This window comes from Syngnathus typhle, linkage group LG1 (assembly GCF_033458585.1).
Source record: "Syngnathus typhle isolate RoL2023-S1 ecotype Sweden linkage group LG1, RoL_Styp_1.0, whole genome shotgun sequence".
In the NCBI taxonomy this organism is placed as follows: domain Eukaryota; kingdom Metazoa; phylum Chordata; class Actinopteri; order Syngnathiformes; family Syngnathidae; genus Syngnathus; species Syngnathus typhle.
Window position 1 is genome coordinate 19370298 of NC_083738.1, and position 23605 is coordinate 19393902.

Sequence of the window (23605 nt, forward strand, 5' to 3'; positions counted from 1 at the left end):
TTCCGTCAGATCCTGACACAGCACCAACTCATTTGCATAATCCCGCCCCCACCCAGTTGCTTCAGTTCACTTGTATTTAGTTTTATGCAAAACCCAAGAGGGCAAACCCTAAACGTTATTGAAATTCAGAATTTGACCAGCATTCGGTGTATGTAAAAGATTGTTTACAGCCTAATAAATATGTCCCTTATCCATCTGTACAAATAAAAGGTTCTAGCGGCTGCCTGGCGACGCCTTGACAGAGAGCCTGATAATATGCACTCGGTGTGTGCCCACCACCTGCTAAATGTTCAAACACCATAAAAAGATGACGAACGATGTCGAGATTGAGACGGCCGTCAGACGGTCAAAAGCGTGCATACTAGGGATGCACCGAAATAAAAATTCTTGGCCGAAACCGAAAACCAAAAATGAGGAAACCAAGGCCGAAAACCGAAAACCGAAACACCGAAAGAAATGTCAGTTATTAGAACCACAGCATTTATGGCTACATGTGTACTAACCTCACTAAAATCAAGGCATTGCAATAAACCAGTTACGAAAGTATGAAAATATTTATTTAGCACTGACAACAATGCACAATATAAATTAAAATTCAAAAATAAAATAAAATGTTTAACTTGACCCAACTCATGTGTACATTAAATAATAATTTACAGGCTTATAACTGACTGTAAAATTAAATATGTTCTCTTATAAAAACACAGAGAACTTTCTTGCCTTTTCAAAAACGTCCCCCACAGACGGAGTGGGCGTGCTCGGTGTCAGTTTCCTTTTCTGTGTCGCCTTCTTCTCATATTCAGAATGGCGATCGGGATGTTTGGATTTCAGGTGATGAATTAAACCCGACATGGAGAAACTTTTTGCAGATGCACCCCTTTCAGCATTGCATGTTTTGCAAATCGCTATCCGTGGGTCTTTCTCTGAGATAGTGAAATCAGTCCACACCGCAGACTTATCCCGTTTTCCCGCGTGCTGGCTGCGCTGTTTGCTCACGTCATCACAAGTTTCGGCCGTGTTGTTTCGGTGATTTAGGTCTTTCGGCCAAAAACCGAAAATGCACTTTTGGGTCATTTTCGGCCGAAAATTTTCGGTGGCCGAATTTTCGGTGCATCCCTAGTGCATACCATTGCCTACCGTCTGAGTGTGATGTTCCGTTCTTTCATTCTGTGCCAATGTCTTCTTGGGACAATGGAGGTGGGCTCAATATGAAGACGCTCAGGGGCTAGACTAGAGACTGAACCTTTAAGAAAACATCAGACAATCGGTTTTTTGTCTGTCTAGTTTTCATCAGTCAGGGTGTAACTTTTTCTTCTTCATGTAATTCAGTGGCTTTATTGGCATCCAGAAAATTCCGGGAACTGATGAAGAGAAGATCAAAACACGCTGAGCTCGTCTGTATTAGATATTCTTAAATAAATTCAAAGATGGGATTTGCCCATTAAGAAATGGAATGGAATACGATACCATACCATACCATGCCATGCCATACAATACAACTTTATTTATATAGCGCATTTCACAACAGCTGGGGATGTAACAACGCGCTTTACATATAATGAGACAATGAAATAACCACAAAGACAGTAAACGGTGAAACACCCAAAATGTGCCTTGTGTACTTATCCAGAGTCACGTTCGCCTTTAGCATCAGTCATGTCATTAACTTTGTAAGACAAATAGATCTTTATGGAGATAATTTGTGCCATTCTGTCTTTGGTATGTTGATGACTTTTAAACACCGGTGGAGAACTGCTTACCAACATAAGAAACTTTGTGGACCAGGTCCAAATAAGCAGATGCAGCAGTGTCGCATTGCAGGGACAATAACTAATGTTCCTTAGCACCAGACTGTTTGCTTGAATAAATGTAAATGTAGGGGAAAAAAAAGAAACCGAAGCATTATCATCTCTACTTCAGCCTGTAGCATTATTGCTCTGGATTGGATTATGCATTTCTGTATATTCGCTGGTGAATGTTGATGTCGGTTACCCCTAGGTAATTAGAATTAAGCCTGGGGGCATCGTAAATACGTGCGCAGAATGTTCAGACGTAGCAAAACGTCACACGTTATCTCTCTCACTCAAATCCATCTTGGGTGTGGTGCGCCTTTCATCCAATCCAAAGTGTTGGGTGCATATTTGACCTTTGAGCGACAGGTAAACAATTCACAATCTGCCCTGTGCTAAACTGGCCGACACTACCTTGGATAGTAGTCTGAAGCAGACCCTTGACACAACAAGCGGTATGAAATGAATAGCTGCATGAACGGTCCAGTATTTGACCCAAGTGTGTAGTTGTCTCTCTGTACAAAATATGGTTGCGCTCCATCCAAAGAGTTGATGACTTTTCAGTCTAAAACAAAGCGGCGACTGGTCCAGCCGTGGAAAATTACTGGTTCAAGCACAGAAATGTCATGATTATCTATTGATTCAATCTTTTGTGTTGTCTCTCCTGAAATTGCCAACAGATTTGGCCTCATCTTTCACCGAAACGAGCCTGTCCTGCACAAGATCGACTTGGACACGATGGCTTATGTGAGGAACATCAGCCTGCGGGACTTTAACTGCATCCCCAAGTCGGCGGCTTACACCCACCTGGGCGGCTACTACTTTATCGATTGCCGCCCCGACTCCACGGGCGCCACGCAGCCTCAGGTCATCTTGGACAGTGTGACGGACGGCGTGGTGGGCCAGAATCGTGACGTCACCGGAACGCCCCACACGTCCCCAGACGGCCGTTACCTCGTCACCGTGGACGATGGCCACGGCCTAATGCGGTTACAGACGGTGTCAGAGCGAGGCGAGGTCGGGGAGCCCTTTGACATCCACACCAACCTGCACCTCTCCGACCTGGCCTTCCAGCGCTCCTTCACCGAGGCCCACCAGTACAACGTGTTCGGCAGCTCCGGCCGCCAGACCGACGTACTGTTTGTGGAGCTGCACAGCGGCAAGGTCAAGATGATCAAGAGCCTGAAAGAGGCCATCAAACCGTACGAATGGCCTTGGAGCGCCAGCAACCGGGCGGTGGTGGGCGGCGGGACTTTCGGCCAGTACCTCATGACTCCTTCAAGGGAGTCCCTCTTCATCCTGGATGGGCGGCTCAACAAGCTCAACTGCGAGATCACCGATGTGGTCAAAGGCAACGTCTTGGTGTGGGTCGGGGAGACTTAATTGGGTTCCCATATTGCTGTACTGAATTTTGTGGGAGAGCAACAGATTTGAAAATGCTAATTAAACATGCCGAGCTCCATATTACGATCGAGCCAAAAGTAATCAGAGTCAATAAAATAATTACACTGGTCAACTTTTTTTTTTTTTTTTTATTCAATCAGAGATAAAAACTATAAAGAAAATATTAAAGACATTTTTTGAATCGGCGTCAAAACACTCGAAGGGACACATCTGGGATTAAAATTTGCTGTTGACCAAGTGTTATTTAACAAAGCGATACCTTTTTAAAAAAATCCAATACAGATCCAGACGTCTCGTAATTTACCCTGAACTTCTCTCCCGTGCCTTGAAGGAAAATTAACCAGTCATTTTTCTCCTTGCCCCTTCACATTCATGCTGAGCGCGGCTATCCGCAGCCTGATGCTGTCTGCTTTGAAGTGCAGCCCAAGAGTCTCATTACAGTCCGATGCTCACTAAACTATAAGCATCATGTGGTCAATTTTAATTTGGTGTTTCATTTTTGTTTGTTACTGTCCAAAGCAGGAAAATCAAGTTGACTGTGATGTTTCTTTCAGCTTTAAGAAGGCAAAAATATCACTTCATTTCAAAGATTGTTCCTTGAGAAAGAGGGAAATGAGCACCTGTCTATATGAAAGATTAAACCTTGACAGAAAGGAATTTAGACTAGACTAGGATGCACCCTGGTGAGATTAGAGATTAGAGTGAGATAGACTGGCTATTTATGATATACAATGTTGAAGACAAGCTTCCATGCTGACAATGGACTCCTTTCTATGCATTAACAATCCCAATGACAACTGCATCTGAAAAATCCACAGTGGACTTTTGCCGTGTATATACGATATGAAATCTGTTTTCCCTGTCTCATCGTGTGTCACGCGTCACTATCCCATTTTCTGCCACACAATTTCTTTTACGCCCCGAGCGGCTGATTCAATTGGTTTGTTCCGAGTGTACAGATTAAAACGCAAGTGATGGTCCTCCACTTCACCGCTTTCCACATCCATGGTATTCATGTCCTCTGTGTGTGTGTGCGCGCGTCCCTTTTGTGCAACGGCTGATTGCTATTTATACATATATAAATAACGCTTGTCCTTTTACCCAACAATAAAATCTAAACAAATGAAACCATGTGTCATGTCTGCCCTTTCAATCATGACCGCAATCTTCCTCACTCGATGGAAGACAAGTTGATCAATATAACGCTTACCCCTTATCATGGCAACAAGACACGCAATAATCTGGTAGCCAAGATTCTTGATGTAATGTGCGACCATGACAACAAGAGAATGCAATTACGAGCAAAATTGTCTGCATATGTTGGAGGGATTCCTAATGAGACTTGCTGTTCATCTGGCAGTAATATTTTTAGACATTTAGCACGCCCCTGGAGTTTTTGCAAAAATGCGTGAAAGTGGAAAAATGTTTTCTTTTTTGTTGTTGTTGGTTTTTTAAACAATATCACCGATCAGCAAATCAAGGACATCAATTCAGCTCCAGCTTTTTCTCAATTGCCTGTGATGGATGAGTCGTGTGACGTGACCGATATCGAACAGACAGCGCTGCTATGCAGGTACGACAACTCTAATGGGCCGCAAGAAGAAATGATCAAATTGACACCACGATTTTTCTTTAAATGGTTTTAATCGTAGGCATACAACTTATGTATTGACAGTCGATGTTGCATTATTTTAGGCCAATATGGCTCTTTGACCATTTTGGGTTGCCGAACCCTGCCCTAACCCTAATTGTCGCCATTGCAATCGTCAACTGCAGACCGTGTTGGGTGGGGGTCACTTAGGGACGTATATCCATTATTGGTGGTGGAATTCTGTCCCTCTTAGCAGCCAATAGGATGACTTGAATGTACCTGCAAAGTTCTAATGAATGCATCCCTTGCCCACCTATCTCCATTTTCTATTCTCCATATAGCCACACAGACTGGTGATTTACATGAATCCCCCCCCCCCCCCCCCCCCTTAGCTGGATGTCCCTTAATAACACAGCCGCACAAATGGAAAGAAGGTGCTGGCACTTTCTTAATTATCTCTCCTCGGCGCTTTATCCTGTCTAGGTCACATGGGTGGCCCGCAGTCTCGCCTCCATCAGGAGATGTTAACTCCGCCACCGGGACGCTTCATCGTGTCGCCTCCGTGATGACTGATTGAGGCAACTGATGGGTTGTGGTTCCACGTGCCAGTCACAGCACTAACGGCGTCCCACGACACACAGGTTCTCTTCTGCATATAAAGATATTTGTCATCCTGGGCCAGTGAGCAAAATGTGTTTGGGTTTAATCAAAACGAATAGTTTGTTTTTCTTACCAAGTGCATGCGCTGAACCAATTAGCACCAGGAAGAAAGCGGCTCAGTATTTGTCAAATTAACACCGCAAAGTCCACAACAAAAAGCCATTTAGAGGACCCGCTTCCACAATCAATATGTCTACAAGCATGCTGAAATTGTGAGTTAAGATAGCGACTGAGAAACAAAGGGAAACATTAAAATAAAAACCACTTTTGTTCATCAAATAAAATGCTTTTAAAAATAAATTGAAACATTAGAGAAAACTAAATGTAACTATAATTATGGTGAAAATGTGTTTCAGTGGGCAGCTCGGTAAACATTCTAAATCTTAAGAACAATGGATTTTGCCGGCAGTGATGTCTTGCTGACATTTTCATCTTCCCGTTTAGTCGTTGCAAAAAATGAACATCTGGACTTTTTGCCTATGTCTCGTCCGCACGGGTACAGCACTGGCTGCTCTGCAATCTTTGACCTCAGAACGTTTTGTTTCAAAACAAGAATGGAAATAATGTAATCTCAAATTACATTTTACAAATCACACACACACGCACACATACACACACACCAACTAACCAACCTGTCAAATGACATCTATTCAGCCTGACCTGACTTGCTTGTTACGAGTCTTGACATGTTATGTCGTCCTCATCAGAGACAAAGTCGTGGCTCGTTGCACACCAGGCAACCATTTTGTATGCGTGTGTTTGTGATACTGTGATGTTTTATTCTCGGAGCTGTCTGATGTGTGACTACAAGATCTTCTTCTCCGTCAAAAGAGGAAAGACGCTACCTTTCACAGAGCTCCATATAAGCATGGCGTTGGTGGATACGGCACAAACATAGTTATTACCGACAGGAAAAGGGACGAGGTGAATGAGAAGGTAATTCCAATGCAACGGAGCAAGCACACATAAACTGGCGTCACCCCGAAACAATAAAAGAAGCAGGCCTGGATTTGCCAGGTTCCTCTATAGAATGCTCGCATGACACTGACGTCGCCTGGGAGCTTTTTCTCGGGGCAGGAGAGACGCCTTCCACCTAGCTGCGTGCTCATTATCAGCGGATGATACCTTGCACATATGCTGTGCGTGTGTTTTGGGTAGATGTGTGTGTGTAATTGCGAGTGGGCGTGGACATAGTATGTGAGATGAATATAATGCAATAAATGAAAGCAAACGGTTCAAAAAGAGGTATCATGAATGTACTTTTCACACTTTTAAACTGTCCCCAGGTCTCTTAATATGACATGCTTTGACCAATTGGAGAAGGGTCGAGAATTACAAGCACACGTTATTTCTGTACACTTATTTGATTACAAGTAATGACATTTTCCATATTATACGCCCGTTAAAATAGTCCAGAATCAGTAATGTTACTGTCACATGACTTTTGCAGTATTTAATGAGGTAAACTGAGTATACTGTAGGTACAGTTGCACTCCAGTCCTGTAGGTGGCAATACTTGAAGGGGTTACGCTGTGCTCTGTCTGGATTTGATGAGACTCCACCAAACTTGACCTGACGACAATCAGATTGGATGCACAAGTAAAAATACATTCCATGATCTGCACCAGACTTGAATACGCAACTCCAGGATCTAACCTCACGTTTTTCATGCTCACAGGAGGTAATGAAGCATAATTGTGTGCGTAACGAATGCCACCAGGCGTCATGTTAATAGCGCACTTTTGAAAGCCTCACTGATTAGTTAATGGCCACGCACAATGTACAGCAATGAAGCATCTCGACTCACCAGGCAGTAGACAACAAAAGAATGAACAATAATTATAATTAGAGCATTTCAATTCCCTGAGTGTGAATTTTTTCTACCGCCTGAAAACGGCAGTATTTACCCACCTTTTTTCTAAGTTGCTGTTTCATATGAATGGCCAGAGGTGAAGCTGCTTGTTCTCAAACAATCTGTAGACTGTAGAGAAAAATTGAGATGTTCAACACACCCTAGCTTCCAAGTCATGGGTGCAAATGCGGATTACGCTATGTACATTTGTTGAGTAGTGACATTATTGGGCAAAATTCAGTGGGCTTACCAGTGACATTTTGAATTGTAGGCAAAGAAATACTTGGTTGTTTAATTTCACACACTACTGAAACTGCTGGGTCAAAAATTGAAAAAGAAATTTGTCAAAGATTTGACCAACCTGCCACAACAATTTTTGAGGCTGTTTTGTACAAAACAAGCCAGAAGGTTCGGAAGGTTGTTCTTGATCCACTTTACATCGTATTTTTTTCCCCAAATGTGACCTGAAAGCCAAAGGAGCCTAAAAGTACTCACTTTGCATCTTCAATATGTAAATTGTTCAAGACGCAACCTTTAAAAAGAAAAACACCTGCCAGAGTAGTTTGTTTGAACAACCAAACAAAGGCAGACGCTCTGTGTGCTTTTGGATCTTTGTTGCAACACAGGGATGCTGAGCTTGCAGCGCCACGTCTAGAAAACACTCGCACGGCAACATAAATGTGAGCTGTAAACATTCCATGCCATTATGAATTCAAACGTGGGCAGAAAACTACCGTAATTTTCGGACTATAAATCGCATTTTTTTTCATAGTTTGGGGGGGGGGGCGACTTATACTCAGGAGCGACTTATATACATATATATGTTTCTTTTCACTTTTTTGGGCATTTTATGGCTGGTGCGATTTATACTCCGGTGCGACTTATAGTCCGAAAATTACGGTACACTAAGCTATTACGACTCTTTGTGTTTGGCCTTTTGCCACGGCAGTACAATGTTCTAAAGATCGTGAGTAACGCATTCCCGCCAGGGAAGACAAAGTCAAGTCTGCTTTTGCTGAGAATACAAAATGAGCAGCTTTGGTGCGGCTGGATGCATTTGTCAAAGTCATGTCAAGGAATCCATAAGTTGGGGTACACAAAAAACAATTGTATCAATGCGAGACCTGGGGGAAAAAACATTACTGTTCTTTGGGTGTGTGGTGTAGTCGAGATTAGAGCTCGATCGATATAGATTTTGTTGTTTTTTTTAGCAAAAAGCCAATTTTGATGTTTGACGGAATAAAAGTCTTAGAACCGATTATTTAGCCAAGTATATATAATGAAGAAAAAAAAACGTTTTTTCTTCCCTTAAAGGTTACAACAATAATGATATGAATTAGATGCTTTGTCCTTCAGTATTTGAAAACACGCAAATTGGGCCTGTCTGTCGAAATGATATGAGCGTCTTTCAGAAAATCCCACAATCCCCTCACATTTAAATAGCACGGCTCTTTAATAACACGAAATATTTTCCCCACAAATAAGAGTTTTGCTGCCGAGAGGACATTTACTAAATGTAATCAGCAAAACTATTTTCTCCTCTCTCTTTTTTGTCCTCCAAATGCTTGATTAAAAGGGTTGGCGCAATCACGTTGAATGAGCTGGCCGCTTCGCAGACAGACTGAGTGTATTCTGCATTAGGCGTGATTACAATGAGTCCCGCCAGCCTTTCTGAGAGCACATCACTTTGGAAGCAAATGAAGCCTGCCGCGCTGTTGGGAGACATTGGGCGGATATTGGCAATTCCTTCATGCTTACATGTCATTCAGCCAAAGAGGCAGTTGCAAGGTTTTAACATTCATAGGAGGGTATTTTGCTTTATTAATTGCATATGCATAATAATAACAATAATTTTTATAAGATAACCAGAGGTTAGCCGTCAGTCTGTCATTACGAATGGAAAGTCTGTTGCAAACAGACACGTTTCTCCCAAGCGACGTGAAGCTGTGGTCATGTGATTGGCATGCAGTGGGAAGTCGCTGCAAACGGATCCATTTGCCTGAAGCTAAATAAGATAGTTTCCACCCTCTTAATAAAACATGACCAACTGTTTTACTGTATTATTTATTACTGTATTACCGGTATTGAGCTTTTTAGATTTCTCATGTCTGAAGCGACAGTTTATGTCGTCGGACATAATGTTGCTGGACACTTTTTATTTTCGATCGCTAGATTAGCAGGAAGCGAGATTCAAATGTTTTCTCCTAAAAACGAGCGTTCCCATATTGTTAAAGTCGGGAACTGTCGTACAAAGTGGAGTTGCACCAAAAGTTCACATAGAAATAAAATGCTGGTTTTAGCAATATTGGACGTGCCGCCAACATTTCACGCAAAGGATCATGTGGTGTCGAGATAAAGTGGATTACCTGAGAACAAACTAAAGATAACTATACTAAAGCACTAACTAACCAAGAACAAACTAAAGAAAACTCCAGTGCTAACTAACTTAACGAACTAACCTAAGAACAAAGAAATGTCAAAAACCTGATGTGCTCAGTAGACATTAAAGACGTTTTTAAAATCAGCATCAAAATACATTTAGAGACACATAAATCCTTTTCTGGCTCAAAGTATTCTTTAAACGTATCCATGTTTCCTACTTTGGCAGGCCATAACAGAAAAATGGACTCCGATCAACTCATGATTGAAGCGGACTAAAGCTCCTTCGTAACAAAGCGGTGGTAGCGCCTGAACATGAAAGAGGCATCATTTCAAACAAGTACTTTCCATTGCAATTTTAGCGGTCCCTCTCTGTACGTGCATTTTTCCGAGCAGCCCAAATTATTTCCGCCTGCCCATCTCTGCCCATCGCGCTGATGCAGCTATTACTTCAACACTCCATACAACATTTATCAGGCAGGCAGAACAGAGGAAACGACTTCCCGTAGACTCGCTTCAGACAAAGGGTCTTACATCTCACTCGCACGTTCTGCTTGAATAGAATCGTCAGCCTGCTTTTTCTTATTGTTCTTCTTTTTTTCCTGTCTAAGCTCAACCCGGACTGCTAAAGAGAAATATATCTGCCAAATACTCTTTTTCTCCAATTGCGAAAGAGACAAAAGAAAGAGCCGCAGGGTTGAGGGCACCTTCCCCTTTCTTCCATAGCTAGAAATGAGGTGGAAAGTGAACTTTTCTAAAGTTTCCAGAGATAGGCTTCCTGGTGAGCAGCTCGATTAACGGAATGTATCAAAAGTCTGTTTTCAGATGACATGGGAAATTAAAGTTACAACTGGCCCATGAATGGCCTACCGCTGCCCCCAAAGTTGAAAGGTTGAGCAGATGGAGGAAATGAAATGGAAAGAAAAGCTGAGAGTTATCGTGCAATGTAAAGGGCAGAAATCGATCTCATCGTATTTCGCCTCTCGTAGTCTTTCATCATTCTTTCAGTTAAACGTAACTACAAGCTTACTGCAGGTCTTCACTTCCCAATGTACAATCACTGTACAATAACAATTACTGCTACTGCTACGCCTCCCCTGCCATCATGAAAAAGGGGGAAACAAATTCAATTGTTTTTATAATAAAGTCATTTTCCTTTTAATTTCAATAATTTTGTATCATTTTGAACCAAAATCGCTGAATCTTTATAGATAAAAACCGAAGACCACATCCTGTCTAGCCTCCTCTGAGGATTGCGTAATCACACGGCTGCCTATGTTGACAGGCTATGCAGTTAGACTGAACTGCTCTCTGTCTTTATGTCGCTGTTTAAGTGTTCAAACACTGTGGCTATATTAATTAATTTCCGTAGTTAAGCTGGAGTATATAATATCTTGGTTTTTGTCATCTGTCCGTAACGTCGTGTTTCTTTAGATGAACAAAACGGCTTTGAAAAGCGATCTTACGGAGGCTACGAAAAAAGGTTCTCCATAGTGTTGGCTCGTGAGTGAACGACTCGTCCAAAAGAACAAATTTATTTCGGTGAACGAGAGTGAACAAATCACTTCCTAAAGTGATTCGTTCTTTTTTCAATTCATACGACTTCAACCAGTAGGTGTCGGTAATGCGCATTGAAGCTGGTGCCACCTCGCCGTAAAACAAAACGAAGAAGAAAATGACGTAACTTCCCATTCACGAACAAGGTTATTGGTGCTTCACTCCCCTCCCTGAAGGACATTTACACCTCCCATCTCACCCGCGAGGCGACCACGATTGCGAGTGATGTGAGTCACCCCGCTCACTCTTTGTTTAATCTTCTGCCGTCTGGGAAGAGGTACAGGAGCCTGCGCTCCCGCACCACCAGACTCACCAACAGCTTCATACTCCAGGCTGTTAGGATCCTGAACTCTCTCCCCCCTTCTGCGTAGCATCCTGTACTTTTGCGCTATTTCTGGCTGTCTGCTGTTTGCACACTTGCCCCGAGGACTAGTGCTTGACACCTGTGACTTTCGACCATGATATTTCCCTAATAAAGTGGCCTATTATTAGGTACACTTAAAAATGGCGGTGTACCTAATGGAGTGTCCAAGTGACATCACAGCTCAAACAGACAATCAGGAAGTGGGGGTGAGGGCGCGCGTGGCACTTTTCACTTTCACTTAAGCTTTTTCCCTATTGGCCTGTGATGCACATCACTAGTACAAAACAGTGTATTCGACCGTAGCTTCTCATGTTGAAACAGCCGACTGGTTAGTGACATGGGTTCTTGCTTGGTAATATTTTGGTTTGATCCCAGGTGCGAGAAAATGCTTGAACCTGCTTTTATTGTGCAATTAACCCTTTATTTATTTATTTTACCTCGTGTAGTGTACCTATTGAAGTGTCCATGAGGTGTACCTACACGTCATATAAAGCAGTTAACCAAATGTTGGATTTTTATGTTTTAATTGGCGAATATAAAAACAAGTAATAAAACACCAGACAAGTTTTAACATAACTGTTTATTAAAATAATAACCAAATGAGAGATAATAGACTGGTTTTAATCACCTACTTCATTTCCATCAGGTGAGAAGTTTTATGAGGCAGAGTCGGATCATTCACATGCAAATGTCTTGTCGGGCTTTGACTGAAAATTCCCAGCAGTCCAGGCGGTGGCGGCGGCCTCTGAATGTCAAGATGAGACAACCGCAAGATTACCCAGGCGCTGCTTGTCTGCGGGAAGGACAATTGTGGCGCTTCATCTGGGAGACTCAAATTGAGCGCTTCCCCGCAACCTGCTTCACAAACTAACAAAGTGCCGTCTAGTCAAGATGTGTGTGTGCCGGCATGCCGGAAGGATTTATGCCCTCGTCTCTTTGAAGGGTTGCCTCACTCAGTCTAATGGTCTGGTCTTTGTGGACTAATTGCTTGTCTGCTGCTGCAGAATCGCTTCTCGCAACTGCTCAAAGGCGAAATCATTCCTCCCGAAAAAAACACCAACCAAAAAATCAAGTGAAGTTGTCGAGACCGCTCCATCGTTTAAAACAGACATTTACGGAAACAAAATGTGCCAGGGTAGCTGGATAATACCCTTGCAATGAACACTTGCTTTGACACTTTTAATGAAAACCATCTGTTTCCCTCCCACCCAAAACATGATAGACTCAAAGACTTGATTAGAGTTTTAAGAAAAAGAAAAATCAACACGGCGTTAAAAGTGTTTTTGTCGTTTTTGACACAAGGCTGAATGTCAGTCAGCCTATTGATAGAATGATTGAGGGCGTAGGGGAAAAAGCTTTGCAATTTAGTGTCTTAGAGACATCAAATCAATGATTACTTGGTTAAATTCTCGAGTCGAAGTTTGTCCAAGAGTGAGCTTGAGAAATGGCTGCTTCACACTACATTTCCTGCTGGATTTCAGGCATGGATCCTTGAGGATTTGTGTTCGGTTATTATAGACCTGTCCGGGAAACTTCCTGTGGATGGCAAAGCTGGTGTGCACATTTTTTTCCCCCTAACTTTCCAGAGAGCTCAACTGAGTGAATGTTTGGGAATCTGTTTAAACGACAATTCACGAATCAAATAAGAAGAAATAACACAGGGATTACACAGAAATTCCACGGGGGCCTCTGTATTTATTGCCTTGTGAAATCAATAAATTCATTGTGTCCTCAATCGGGAGAGATTTTGGAAAATGCACTTTCTTAATTTACGTGAATACTTGACGGTTAGGCTTCAGCCTTCAATTTGCTCAATACGGTAAGGCTAAAAATCATTAAAACCATTTGCACTAATAGCTCATTAGCATCAAGCCAGCTAAACGGCAAGAGGCTGATTTATTGGTATCACACATTGTCTACAGGGACCATGGATGCAGTCCACAATAAGGTTGCCCAGACATTTTATGGCAGGAAAATGTTGATTTTAGATGCCTAATTGAACACATTCCTTGCTATGCTAACAAGTTGAAGGTTTTTGAGAAATAGATTTGCAATTCATGCAGGATAGGCATCGAACCTGCCACAAATAGGAAAAAAACCCAATAATCAACACGAGCACAACACTTTCTTTATTAATACAGTAGTTTAAATGCATCACAAGTTCCAAACTTATCCCAAAACTCATTTCATACTTACCTTACGACATTTTCCTTTCTACATCGCTTACGTCAGACTGAAGTGTTGAAATTATCAACATAGGCCTAGAGCGACGTCATGCGGTATAGTATGAAAATAACGCGTGGAATTATATAATCGCATACATAAATCGCTCCTAAGTATAAGTCGTACCCCGGACAAACTATGATAAAAAAAAAAACGTATAGTCCGGAAAATACGGTACTAGTGTACTTTTCTAGTTAGCCGGTTCTTTGGCAGCATCTTGTTTTTTTTCAGTAAATGGCTCAAGATTCGTTCGATACAGAAGAAGACTTCAAGAGTTCCATTTGTGTAACATGTTGAGCTCTGACAAAAGTGACAATGGATCATAGTGGGGAACTTGTAAACTCTAGCAACAAAATGTCCAGCTCAGTTGGACAGTTGAATGCACAATTTTCAAAGCTAACAAGACACAAATGGGAGGCTTTCCATTTGACAAGCTAATTCGCAGGAGGAATAGAATGTGTCAAAGGGAGGAGACAGTAATGGACTGTTTTGCTGCCTTAAAGCACGGTTGAAAGGTCAAATCCACATAAAAGTTTGTCTTTTTGATGTTTAAAATGCCCATTGAGGCTCCCTCACACAAGAGCATCCCTTCTGGAAATGTACTCTGCACCGTCGTTGACACTCAACAGTGAAAGTCTTTTGCAGCTCACCACTCCAAGCAAGATTGGATCCGCAGCGGCGGCGTAAATAACACCGGCTGGGACTCAGGATGACGACGGACAGCAAATAAGAGCGAAGATGGGGTGACATTGCAAATACAGCAACTGTTCAAGTATAGTGCATGATGTGGAGCCCTGAACTCTCCCGATGAGAACAGACTATTCAAAATTCAGACTGGATGCTGAGAGAAACATATAACAGATGCAGTGTGATCTTGTCTGGCTTTTTCATACTTCCTACCGCCTCACAGTAATGCACCCGAACACCTTTTGTATTCGGAGAGAGGATTATAAAAAAGCCAAGGTCAGTCTGGTCGCAATACAAACAAGTGATGTCAGAAACATCCCAAGGACTGAACAATTAGTCAAATAAAAGTTTCAAATCATATACTGCGAGTGGCTGGCGACCAATTTGCAGTATGTGCAATATAATTTTAAAGATACTGTTATAAGAGGAGTTTGGAATGAGTGCTTTGTGATTCTGTGGTATGATTACAGTTTAAAGTTAATACGGGCAATTGTAAACATGATGGAGTAGTCAATTAGTATGTCTTTTTTTCCTTAGCTATTCACGGACCGACATAGCCCAATTGACTACAATTACCCGAGGCATCGATTTGAGTTAGGTGTTTATTTGTCTTAAGTAGAAGACCCTCCAATTTAAGGGGAAGAAACTATTTAAGGAAATAGTGTCCTTTCACTTACCTGACCATGACTGAACTTAATCAATAAGACGCTAGCTTTCTTAACAGATAACAGATAGCGTATGCGAATGTTAGCACTATTAAATTCCAGCCAATCTTTAAAATTGCGGATTCAATTTACGATGGCCGTCTTTTATTTAGAGCGTGCAGGTAGGAGGAGGACAAACTCCACTTTAAGTGCTAATTCATCAGCGGAGTCATTAAAGCTAACGACTGCTGCATAGCCACATCAGCATCTTAATGGCCTTGCACTAGTGCGAGTGAACCTGCTCAGATGTATTGTTTACACATGAAGCAAAACACCCTGCAGATAATTAATTTTTACACAGGCACCCCGCCTTCAACAATTACTCTTCTTTTGGGTCGCATTATAATGCTATTTCCCAGCACTATGAATGGGCTTGTATATTTTGCTTGCAAATCGGCACACTAAACAAAAAAACAAAAATGTTAAGAGCTCAATGACCAAATGCGGCCTTGGCAAATTTCAGCAAATAATGATCACCGGCAGCCAAAAGTGACAACTAAAAGTCTTTACGTTGCTTAGATGCCCTACGGAGAGCTAGTATTCTAATGCACAAAAGCTCAGATAGATGGCTCAGCTACAGTTATTGTTATCCAATGGAAGACTGTACAGTATATACGTAGATATACACTGTTTTGCTTTTTGCTGCAGTGATATTATGCAGTCAACGTAAAACACATCAATGTGTGAGTGTGAAGGCACTTTCAAATCCATTTAGTCTCACAAAGCAATATCGCTTTGTGGGATTCTTGTGCGGCAAAATGTGCCGTGCAAATGAGATTTGTGCTTCTTGATGAGAGCAAAATGCCTTTCAGGCATCACGATGGCGCCGCATTCAAGGTTAGCAACCTACGGAAAGGGTATAACAGCAATTTTTGTTGTTGTCTTGTGGATATAATGCTGCATTGAAAAGCCTTAGTAAATGATTCATTGAGAATGACAGCAAACCCTGCCTCCCAGGAAAGTAGTCATCGGTGTCATGTGTAAGTACAGCGGAGGAGCTAAGTTTAGCTTGTGTTACTCGTGGCCTAAATATGTTAATTATGTTATTAAAATCCTTGTAAAGTGAAATAAGATATGGTGGTATTTGATTGACTGTTAAGAACAATAATGGGCTGTGGTTAGACAGAGCTGCAGAGCGGAGACAACGGCTTGACTTTCCATGATTTTGAGAGTAGGACCACAGAGCAAATTAAGCTGAGGTTGCATTACTTGTAAGCATAAAATTGAGCAGTTTAGTCAAGTCAACTCAATTTGATTTATATACTAGCCCTTAATCACAAACATGTCTCAAAGGACTTCCCATGGCCACAGTTGACAGTTATTCTCAATTATTATTTATAACATGCAGCACAAAAATCTGAAACAAAAAGAAAGTCTACTACATTAATAACGGCATGTATTGCTAGTCCAAAAAGGACCAGGATGAAGTTAAACTTGAGGTTGTTAACGACACTCTTCCGCGCTGTGACATTTTTACTTTCATCTTGACAGGGACATTAAAGTGTGACCATCTTACAAAACTCATAAATGTCTAAACTGTCTTACCTCAACTTTCACTTCCAACATGCTTCCACACAGCATGAAAAATGTACAGAAGAACACCATTCAACGATTGAATCCACTGGAAAACATAAAAACACACAAATAGAAGCATCTGTTCACTTGAGGACCAAATTTGATAATTGCTTGAGGAATCTCAAATGGTCTGCCGATTTGACTTTTGTGGGTTATTTGTTGCAGCTCAGAGACAATAGTTATAAAGTTGGCAGTGTCACTTTCAAAACAAGTGTAGTCACGCACATTTTAAGATTAAAACAAACAAACAAGGCAAACGGTTTCTCATTAAGGTTTTCATAAAGCAAAACTTAATTAGGATGAGCACCTTTTACATTTCACTGTGCGATATCTCGCAGACACACAAAGGAGATTGACATCAAACTCAAATGTAAGCGAGGAGGAGGAAAAAAAAAAACTGGTAAACCTCATTTTGGAAGAAGGAGACGTTGTTTATCTTAATCTTCTTTGCCTGCGTGGGTTTGTTCTTGGGCCTCGTCTTGACATTTTCCGTTCGAAATTAACGCCTGTGCAAGACAACACTTTCTTTTTTTTAAAAAAGTACATTTTGATTAGCTTTGCCCATTCAAATAGCTTCATTCGTGCTCTCCTGCAACCTCCATTACTTATTGGAACCATGCCGGAAAAGTCACTTATATCCCATATCACTCTACTTGAAAAATGTTCTCATCTTAAATTAGATGAATTTAGTAACAATTTCTATTCATGCATGGAGCTGGTTGGGTACAGGCAAAACAAAAGAATCATTCTTCTTTGATCAGGTTGTACTTAGCAGTTGTTGCCAGGCAGTCTTCTGAAAAATATAAACAACCTGGGTAAAGGGTTTCTGTTTCGTTGTTGAAACATGAACGGAGGGTGGGGACGGCGCTTTGTGGTCACGGGTGTGCGGTAAATATCCAACTGATTAACATTCACTTATATTGATGTCTCCATCGTTTGTATCTATCAAACACGCTCAGATCTCCCTTAGCATATGCATTTGATGTGATGCATGACAAATAGAAGCATAAATTCAATGCGTCCGCGAGGGAAGATCAAGTTTTCATCTCGTAAAAGCAGATGCAACCTGGCATTAAAAGGCTCTGTTGAAGGAAACGACTTTACTCAAAGAGAACCCAGCTTTGTTCCAAGCCAGCAGTCAGCAGGCAGAAATCCCCAAAGTTAAAATCCATCGAGGAAAACAGGAAGGATTTAAAGCGTCTTCCCGTGATGGCTTTCATTAACGCAAAAAATGCAAATGGAACAGATGGAGGAATAAAAAAAAACAAAATCCAGACATTAAAAGCTACGTTCACCAACATCCTCATGAATGACGAAAGGAATTTTTTCCTTTTCAGTTTACAGTGTGTACGTAACGTGTTTGTGTGTGCATATAGCTAATGCCGTACCCTGAGATGACTTTTGAATTTAATATTTGGCCAAATAATAAGAGATTTTGGAGACTCAACGTGGTTAAATGGAAAAACTCGGAATAAAAAGTGGATATACCGAGTGTATCTTTTTAAAAAGCCGTAACATTGGATCTCATCGATTGTACAGGCGTACCTAAAAAAGTATCCAGTTTGTCTGTGTGTCGCCGACGCTGAGAAAGCATTTCCATGGCAACTAAGCTGATTGGCTGTGACCCGGCCGTGACATCCCGCCTGTCAGGCGCGAAGCAAGGAGGCACGCCGTTGACCCTTGTCACCCGTGTCATGGTTGCTTCGGGACGCTTTTCGAGTGCAAAGCGTCTTCCTCAGGTGAACTCACTTGTGCGAACAGTGGTGCCACGCGACAAAGGAAAACATGCCTTCAGTTGACGGCCAACAAAAAGAGCAACTCAGGTGGACTCGTTTCAGCATAATTTCAATGTGATATGCGCGTCTCCAAACATTTTGCCCATCAATTTTTTCCAGATGACGAAACTATTACAGTTCATGTATTTATGGCAGCAATGTATAGTGACAGGCACAACGGTTAAAATGCTCGTATAAGAAACCTTTATTATTACAAGATCATCATTATTATTATTCATTATTGCTATATTTGACGTTAGTTTGGCGTTGATTCTATAAATGTGAAATTGGTGCCTTGGCTCAATAAAGAATAGAAAGCACCTGTTTTCACTTTCTCACTATCAGGAAATGCCAGACTATATCGACTTTCACTAACAGCAAACAAAAAAAAATAATCTCACTTGCTAAAACGAGTCTCGGAGGCAAAGTGCGCTTCCTTCAAGCTGTCACTCCTAGTCAAGATTAACATCGGCACATTAAACAAACAGAGTATTACACATTGTTAAATAAACACGGGCATGTTCAACCAATGAAAATCTGCTATCTTAATGCTAGCATACGTATAACGCAAAAAGTGATTAAAAACACTCTTACTGCAGCATAATAGGAGCACTTGAAAAATGATCTGACAGTCAAGTACATTTAGTCATGACCTTGGTCTCAGAATAAATCTAACTTGACAGTCAAGGTTTCACTTTATGTGTTGCGACTGGCCAATATGCTTGAGAAAAAAAGTGAACTGTATGTAAAAAGAAACTGCAGAAGCATGGAATGGCCAATGTGGAAAACATATTTTTCATTCCAATATGATTGGTAAAGTCCTTCAGGCATATTGTCAACCTCATGGCTGTTTTTGCATTTAGACAACGTTTTACCAATACATTCAAATGACTTTACCAGTTGGTTCAAACATCTTTGTCAATAGGTTTGAACAATTTTACAATACGTTCAGTCGACTTTGTTGAGCTTATTCCCCTTGACTAAATGTCTCGAAAAGCAACGAAAAGGACTGCATGCTTTTTTGCATTAGGAAGCCTTTTAGTCACTTGTGCTTGATCATTTGCTTGGCTAGCTGCTTTCCTATCCAGAGAAAGCAGAGGAGTCAAAGCAGTGTGCCTCCATGCTGGTCTGCACGGCGTTAATGCAAACTGTCAGCTGTCTGCTTCACTGAAGACGCAGTAAAAGGCAAACGGGCCTGCGGGCGTCGGGGTCTTTCCTAACCTTTTCTCAGGAAACAAGCGCCTCCTTAGTTGATGTGCGCTTTGATGTCAGCTTTAGCCTTTGGAAAATGTCACCCCTAATTACCAGGGAAATCCATCGGCGCCCACCGCCACCAGCAGGAACTCCCGGTTCTTGACTATCACACTCAAGAGGCCGCTCACGTTCTAAGTGAGACAATCCCGGCGAGGCTTCAACTACCAAATGAGAGAGATTGCGGCTAATGAGAGAAGATGCTAATATAGCATTTAACAAGTGCAACATCTTGTCAAACATAAACAGATGACTCAAATACACCACATAGAAGATTCAAATCAAATAATTTTTTTTACAAAATAAATGACTTCTGGCTGTGAGAGCAAGCAACCCAACGAGAATTGGGACTGAAATGCACTACACACCTTTCATAACCTTCCCCCCAAGAAATGCCCTTGCCTTTTTTTGTCCTTCATATTAGTCCCCGCCCCACCTACAATTAAAATCAAGGCAATGATACCTATATTGCAGTCATTTGAATTAAATGATTTTTTCACATAATTTATAATTTATAAAATGTTATAAAGGCTTTCTTCATCATTCATAATTCAGTTTAAAAAATAAAAAAAACATGCACCTACACGTCCCTTAATTACATCCCGGTTATTTTAGCACACGAACTATTTCATAAAATCATATTTGCTCACAGCCACTCTCTGTCAAATTTCCATGCACATTCTCAAAAGGTCTCGAGAAGTCATGTCTAAAAAGACAAAGGAAGTTTTCTATTTTTCTCAGAATCAGCCGTTTTTGTCTGAATCAACCATTTGGGTTTATTTTACATTTGCATAATGAAATGAATTCCTGGGGTCCTTAAAGAATGAATTTGATGGAGAGATTTTGTCTGATTACCAAAGTTAAAATATGTAAAATATATCTGCGAATAGTGTTTGTTGAGGTTATTGTGTGGGAGAAAGCAAGGCATTCTTTTTTGGTAGTCGTCTCTAGCGTGATAAAAAAAAGCGGTCCCTTCAAAACAGCAATAACTTTGTTTGTGATTGTGCGCCAAACATCAGATGCGTTGCACCGGCTCGACCGGTGCTCCGGTTACAATGCACATTTCCCCTCATGCAATTCCTAACCATAAGGCTATGACGCTGTTTACCTACATGTGAAACAAGTTGCTGATGCGGTTTAAGAAAACAGAAAGCTCCGTTGAACGACTTCTCACAGTGTGTACCTCCCCACTGGGACCTGTTACCGAGTTACATGGAGAGAACACCGCAGCACCATTAAATCTGCAAAACAACAGGATGTATTCTTAGCTATTAAAAAAGGCAAAGTAAATCCTCGTCCCGTATTCTCGCCTCCCTTGACTTCACCGCGCTCCATTAACTTTATATGTGGAGTGGCTATATAGATGAAGCCCACCGAGCCCAAGGAATTACATCTCATCTCGTGACCTCGGCCGCGATGCCGAGGATTTGCATTCCGTGAAACATGCGAGAAAAATATTCTTGCAGCCCGATATAAATATATGATGTCTGCACGAACACGCTGGAGCATCAATAAAGGGCACAAGGCTAGGGCGTTTGCACTTTATTTGTACTCTGTTTGCGAGCAGAAGCGGTAAGGTCGGGTTTTGACATTGTGAACAGTTTATCGTCACCTCTAGAAATAAAACAATAACAAGAAAATACGCAGAGCCTTTTTTGTTAGGAGCTAAATTCACGACTGGCAACCAACAGCGAGCAAATGTGTCATCCCTGGCACAACTGCTTGAAATCGTCAATCAACTTCCCACTGAACTGACAATTTGCGGCTAATGCACGTTGGCGAATTTTGGAAAGGTGCGCGGGAGAGGAGCGAATCCTAATGAATGACTTTTGCAACCTTAAACTGGTAGGCTTCGCTTCAGGCACGCACAAACTTTCATTTCTGCTCATAGCTTTTCATTGCAGACGTTTACGTCATGCAGCTCGAGATGGATGTTGTCCATTGGAGCCGAGTCAATTTCAACTTGAAGGCTTTGTTTCGTCATATTTGGCAATTTAGTGTCATCCATCTGTCTGGTAGACCTGATTCAAAGTTGGTTGCGGGTGGACATATACTCTCAAGGATTAACTGCCTTTCCAGGCAAGTTCTCTTGAGTTCTTTTTTGTGGATCTACCAATGATTTTGTTCCCGAGTTGAACTGGCTTTGGGCGGCGAATTTTCAAGCAGTGTTTAATGGCGTCTTGGAACCTCAGCACCATGACCCACCTACACGCAAAATTGTAATTTGTTCTCTCTGAAGTAAACTCTAAAATGGCTTCTTCGAACTAAAATGGGAGACATCAAGTGTGTCTACACCCATAGGTTCTTTTTTTACATGATAGTCGTGCCCACCTAGTTCTATATTTTTGTTAAACTGACTTTGGGGGAGGAATTTTCTACTTTTCTTCTTTCTGTTTTTTGCATGTGGAACCCGCTTTGAAGTACTGAAGCTGCCACAATCAATTTGTTGCAATGGAGTGAAATTAGGTGCGGCTGTTGAGACAAATAACATCTTAAGCAAAGTCTATCTTTAATGCATTAGCGTGTCAACCAAACAAGTGGGCCAGCGAGATCGTAAAGACCAAGGCTCTGACAGGCCCAATGAACATTTGAATTGGTTCGAACAATCACTGGCGAGGACTACAAAATGTCAGCGGGAGGCGAAACATGCCTGCAGTCATTTGTATTGATCAAGCACCACGATCTGCTCCCACGCATATCCAATTACGTTGCATTGCGCTGTCTCCACTAAATGCCTCAAATCAAGCGGGTTAGTCTTTTAATAAAGAGAAAGGGAAAAAACAAATGCGCTGTTATTCTACTGCTATTTGACTTCAGCCTTATCAATGAGCCTCAGAGGCCTACCCCTTGGCCAAGCAACAATGGAGCTAAGCAACTATATACATATATCAAACAATTTGGTCATATTGGAATAGAAAGCATTTGTTTCAGCTGAGAGTAGATTGTGTGTCATTAAACGAACGGTCATTGTCCTCCATTCTCTTCAACGTTTATTCAAAATTGGACGACGCTACTGGGCGACGGCTTCACAGTTTGACAAAGAAAAACGAGTCAATTAAAACGCGTCTGCTTGCCGCTTTGTAAGGCTGTTAATGTGTACTGACATTTAATTCTTTGCTGGGTTAAGTGAATATTTGTTGGAAAGGGACACAGAGTCAGAGAGTCATGACAGGGCTCTGCATGATTACATTGAAAATACACGGCGTGGTCATGACACAAAAGTATACCAGTTGGACATGGAGTAACTTGTTTTTCGAAGACCTCTCAATATTACAGTCTGACTAATGACAGCTGGTGTATTCAAGGAACCATTAAGTGAGTACTTGTGGCATTCACTTATCATAATATTTCTTTTCATCATAACATGGTGGCATATTAACTAAATCACCTAAGATCTGGAAAGTCCTTACCGAGAACATTAATTGACATAGTACCGTAAATTCCGGATTATAAGCCGCGACTTTTTTCCAAAATTTTGAACCCTGCGGCTTATAGTCAGGTGCGGCTTATATAAGGATTTTTTTTCGTGATTTTTGTGTTGACTTGATCACTTTTATACACTGCGGTATCTTGAAGAAAGAAACAACAACAAAAATACTATTTTGAAACACTACTATGGCTGCTGCTTATTCTGGCTGTGTTGCTTGTGACTAGTATGAGCTTTAGTAGGAATGCAGGTTAGGTGACCTGCGTCAAAGGGCTCTAAACCCTTCATCACAGGCAATGTTTAGAAAGACATGTTAAAGTATGTTTATAAAAACTTTAAAAAGGCTTTCTGTGAACGGTCTTTCTT

General features: G+C 41.4%; 1 protein-coding gene and 1 long non-coding RNA gene across 4 annotated transcripts in view; one reads left to right on the forward strand and one right to left on the reverse strand.

The window, feature by feature from the left end:
• The window catches only part of LOC133160667 (follistatin-related protein 5-like), a 70880-nt gene extending 66589 nt beyond the window's left edge, over nucleotides 1-4291 (forward strand). For both annotated transcript variants that reach the window (XM_061288556.1, XM_061288566.1), the window contains one exon: nucleotides 2471-4291. In XM_061288556.1, coding sequence (XP_061144540.1) covers nucleotides 2471-3173 — 703 coding nt within the window. In that variant the 3' untranslated portion in view covers nucleotides 3174-4291. The remainder of the gene's footprint in view (nucleotides 1-2470) is intronic.
• Nucleotides 4292-6679: 2388 nt separating this feature from the next.
• Nucleotides 6680-23605, reverse strand: part of LOC133160422 (uncharacterized) — a 28341-nt gene continuing 11415 nt past the window's right edge. Inside the window, exons 5-7 of one of the 2 annotated variants that reach the window (XR_009715889.1) lie at nucleotides 16757-16832; nucleotides 7357-7426; nucleotides 6680-7017 (exon numbers count right to left, since the gene is read on the reverse strand). This is a non-coding gene — a long non-coding RNA (uncharacterized LOC133160422). Of the gene's footprint in view, nucleotides 7018-7356; nucleotides 7427-12061; nucleotides 12343-16756; nucleotides 16833-23605 lie in introns of those variants that run through there. The other variant, XR_009715891.1, reaches the window with a different exon arrangement.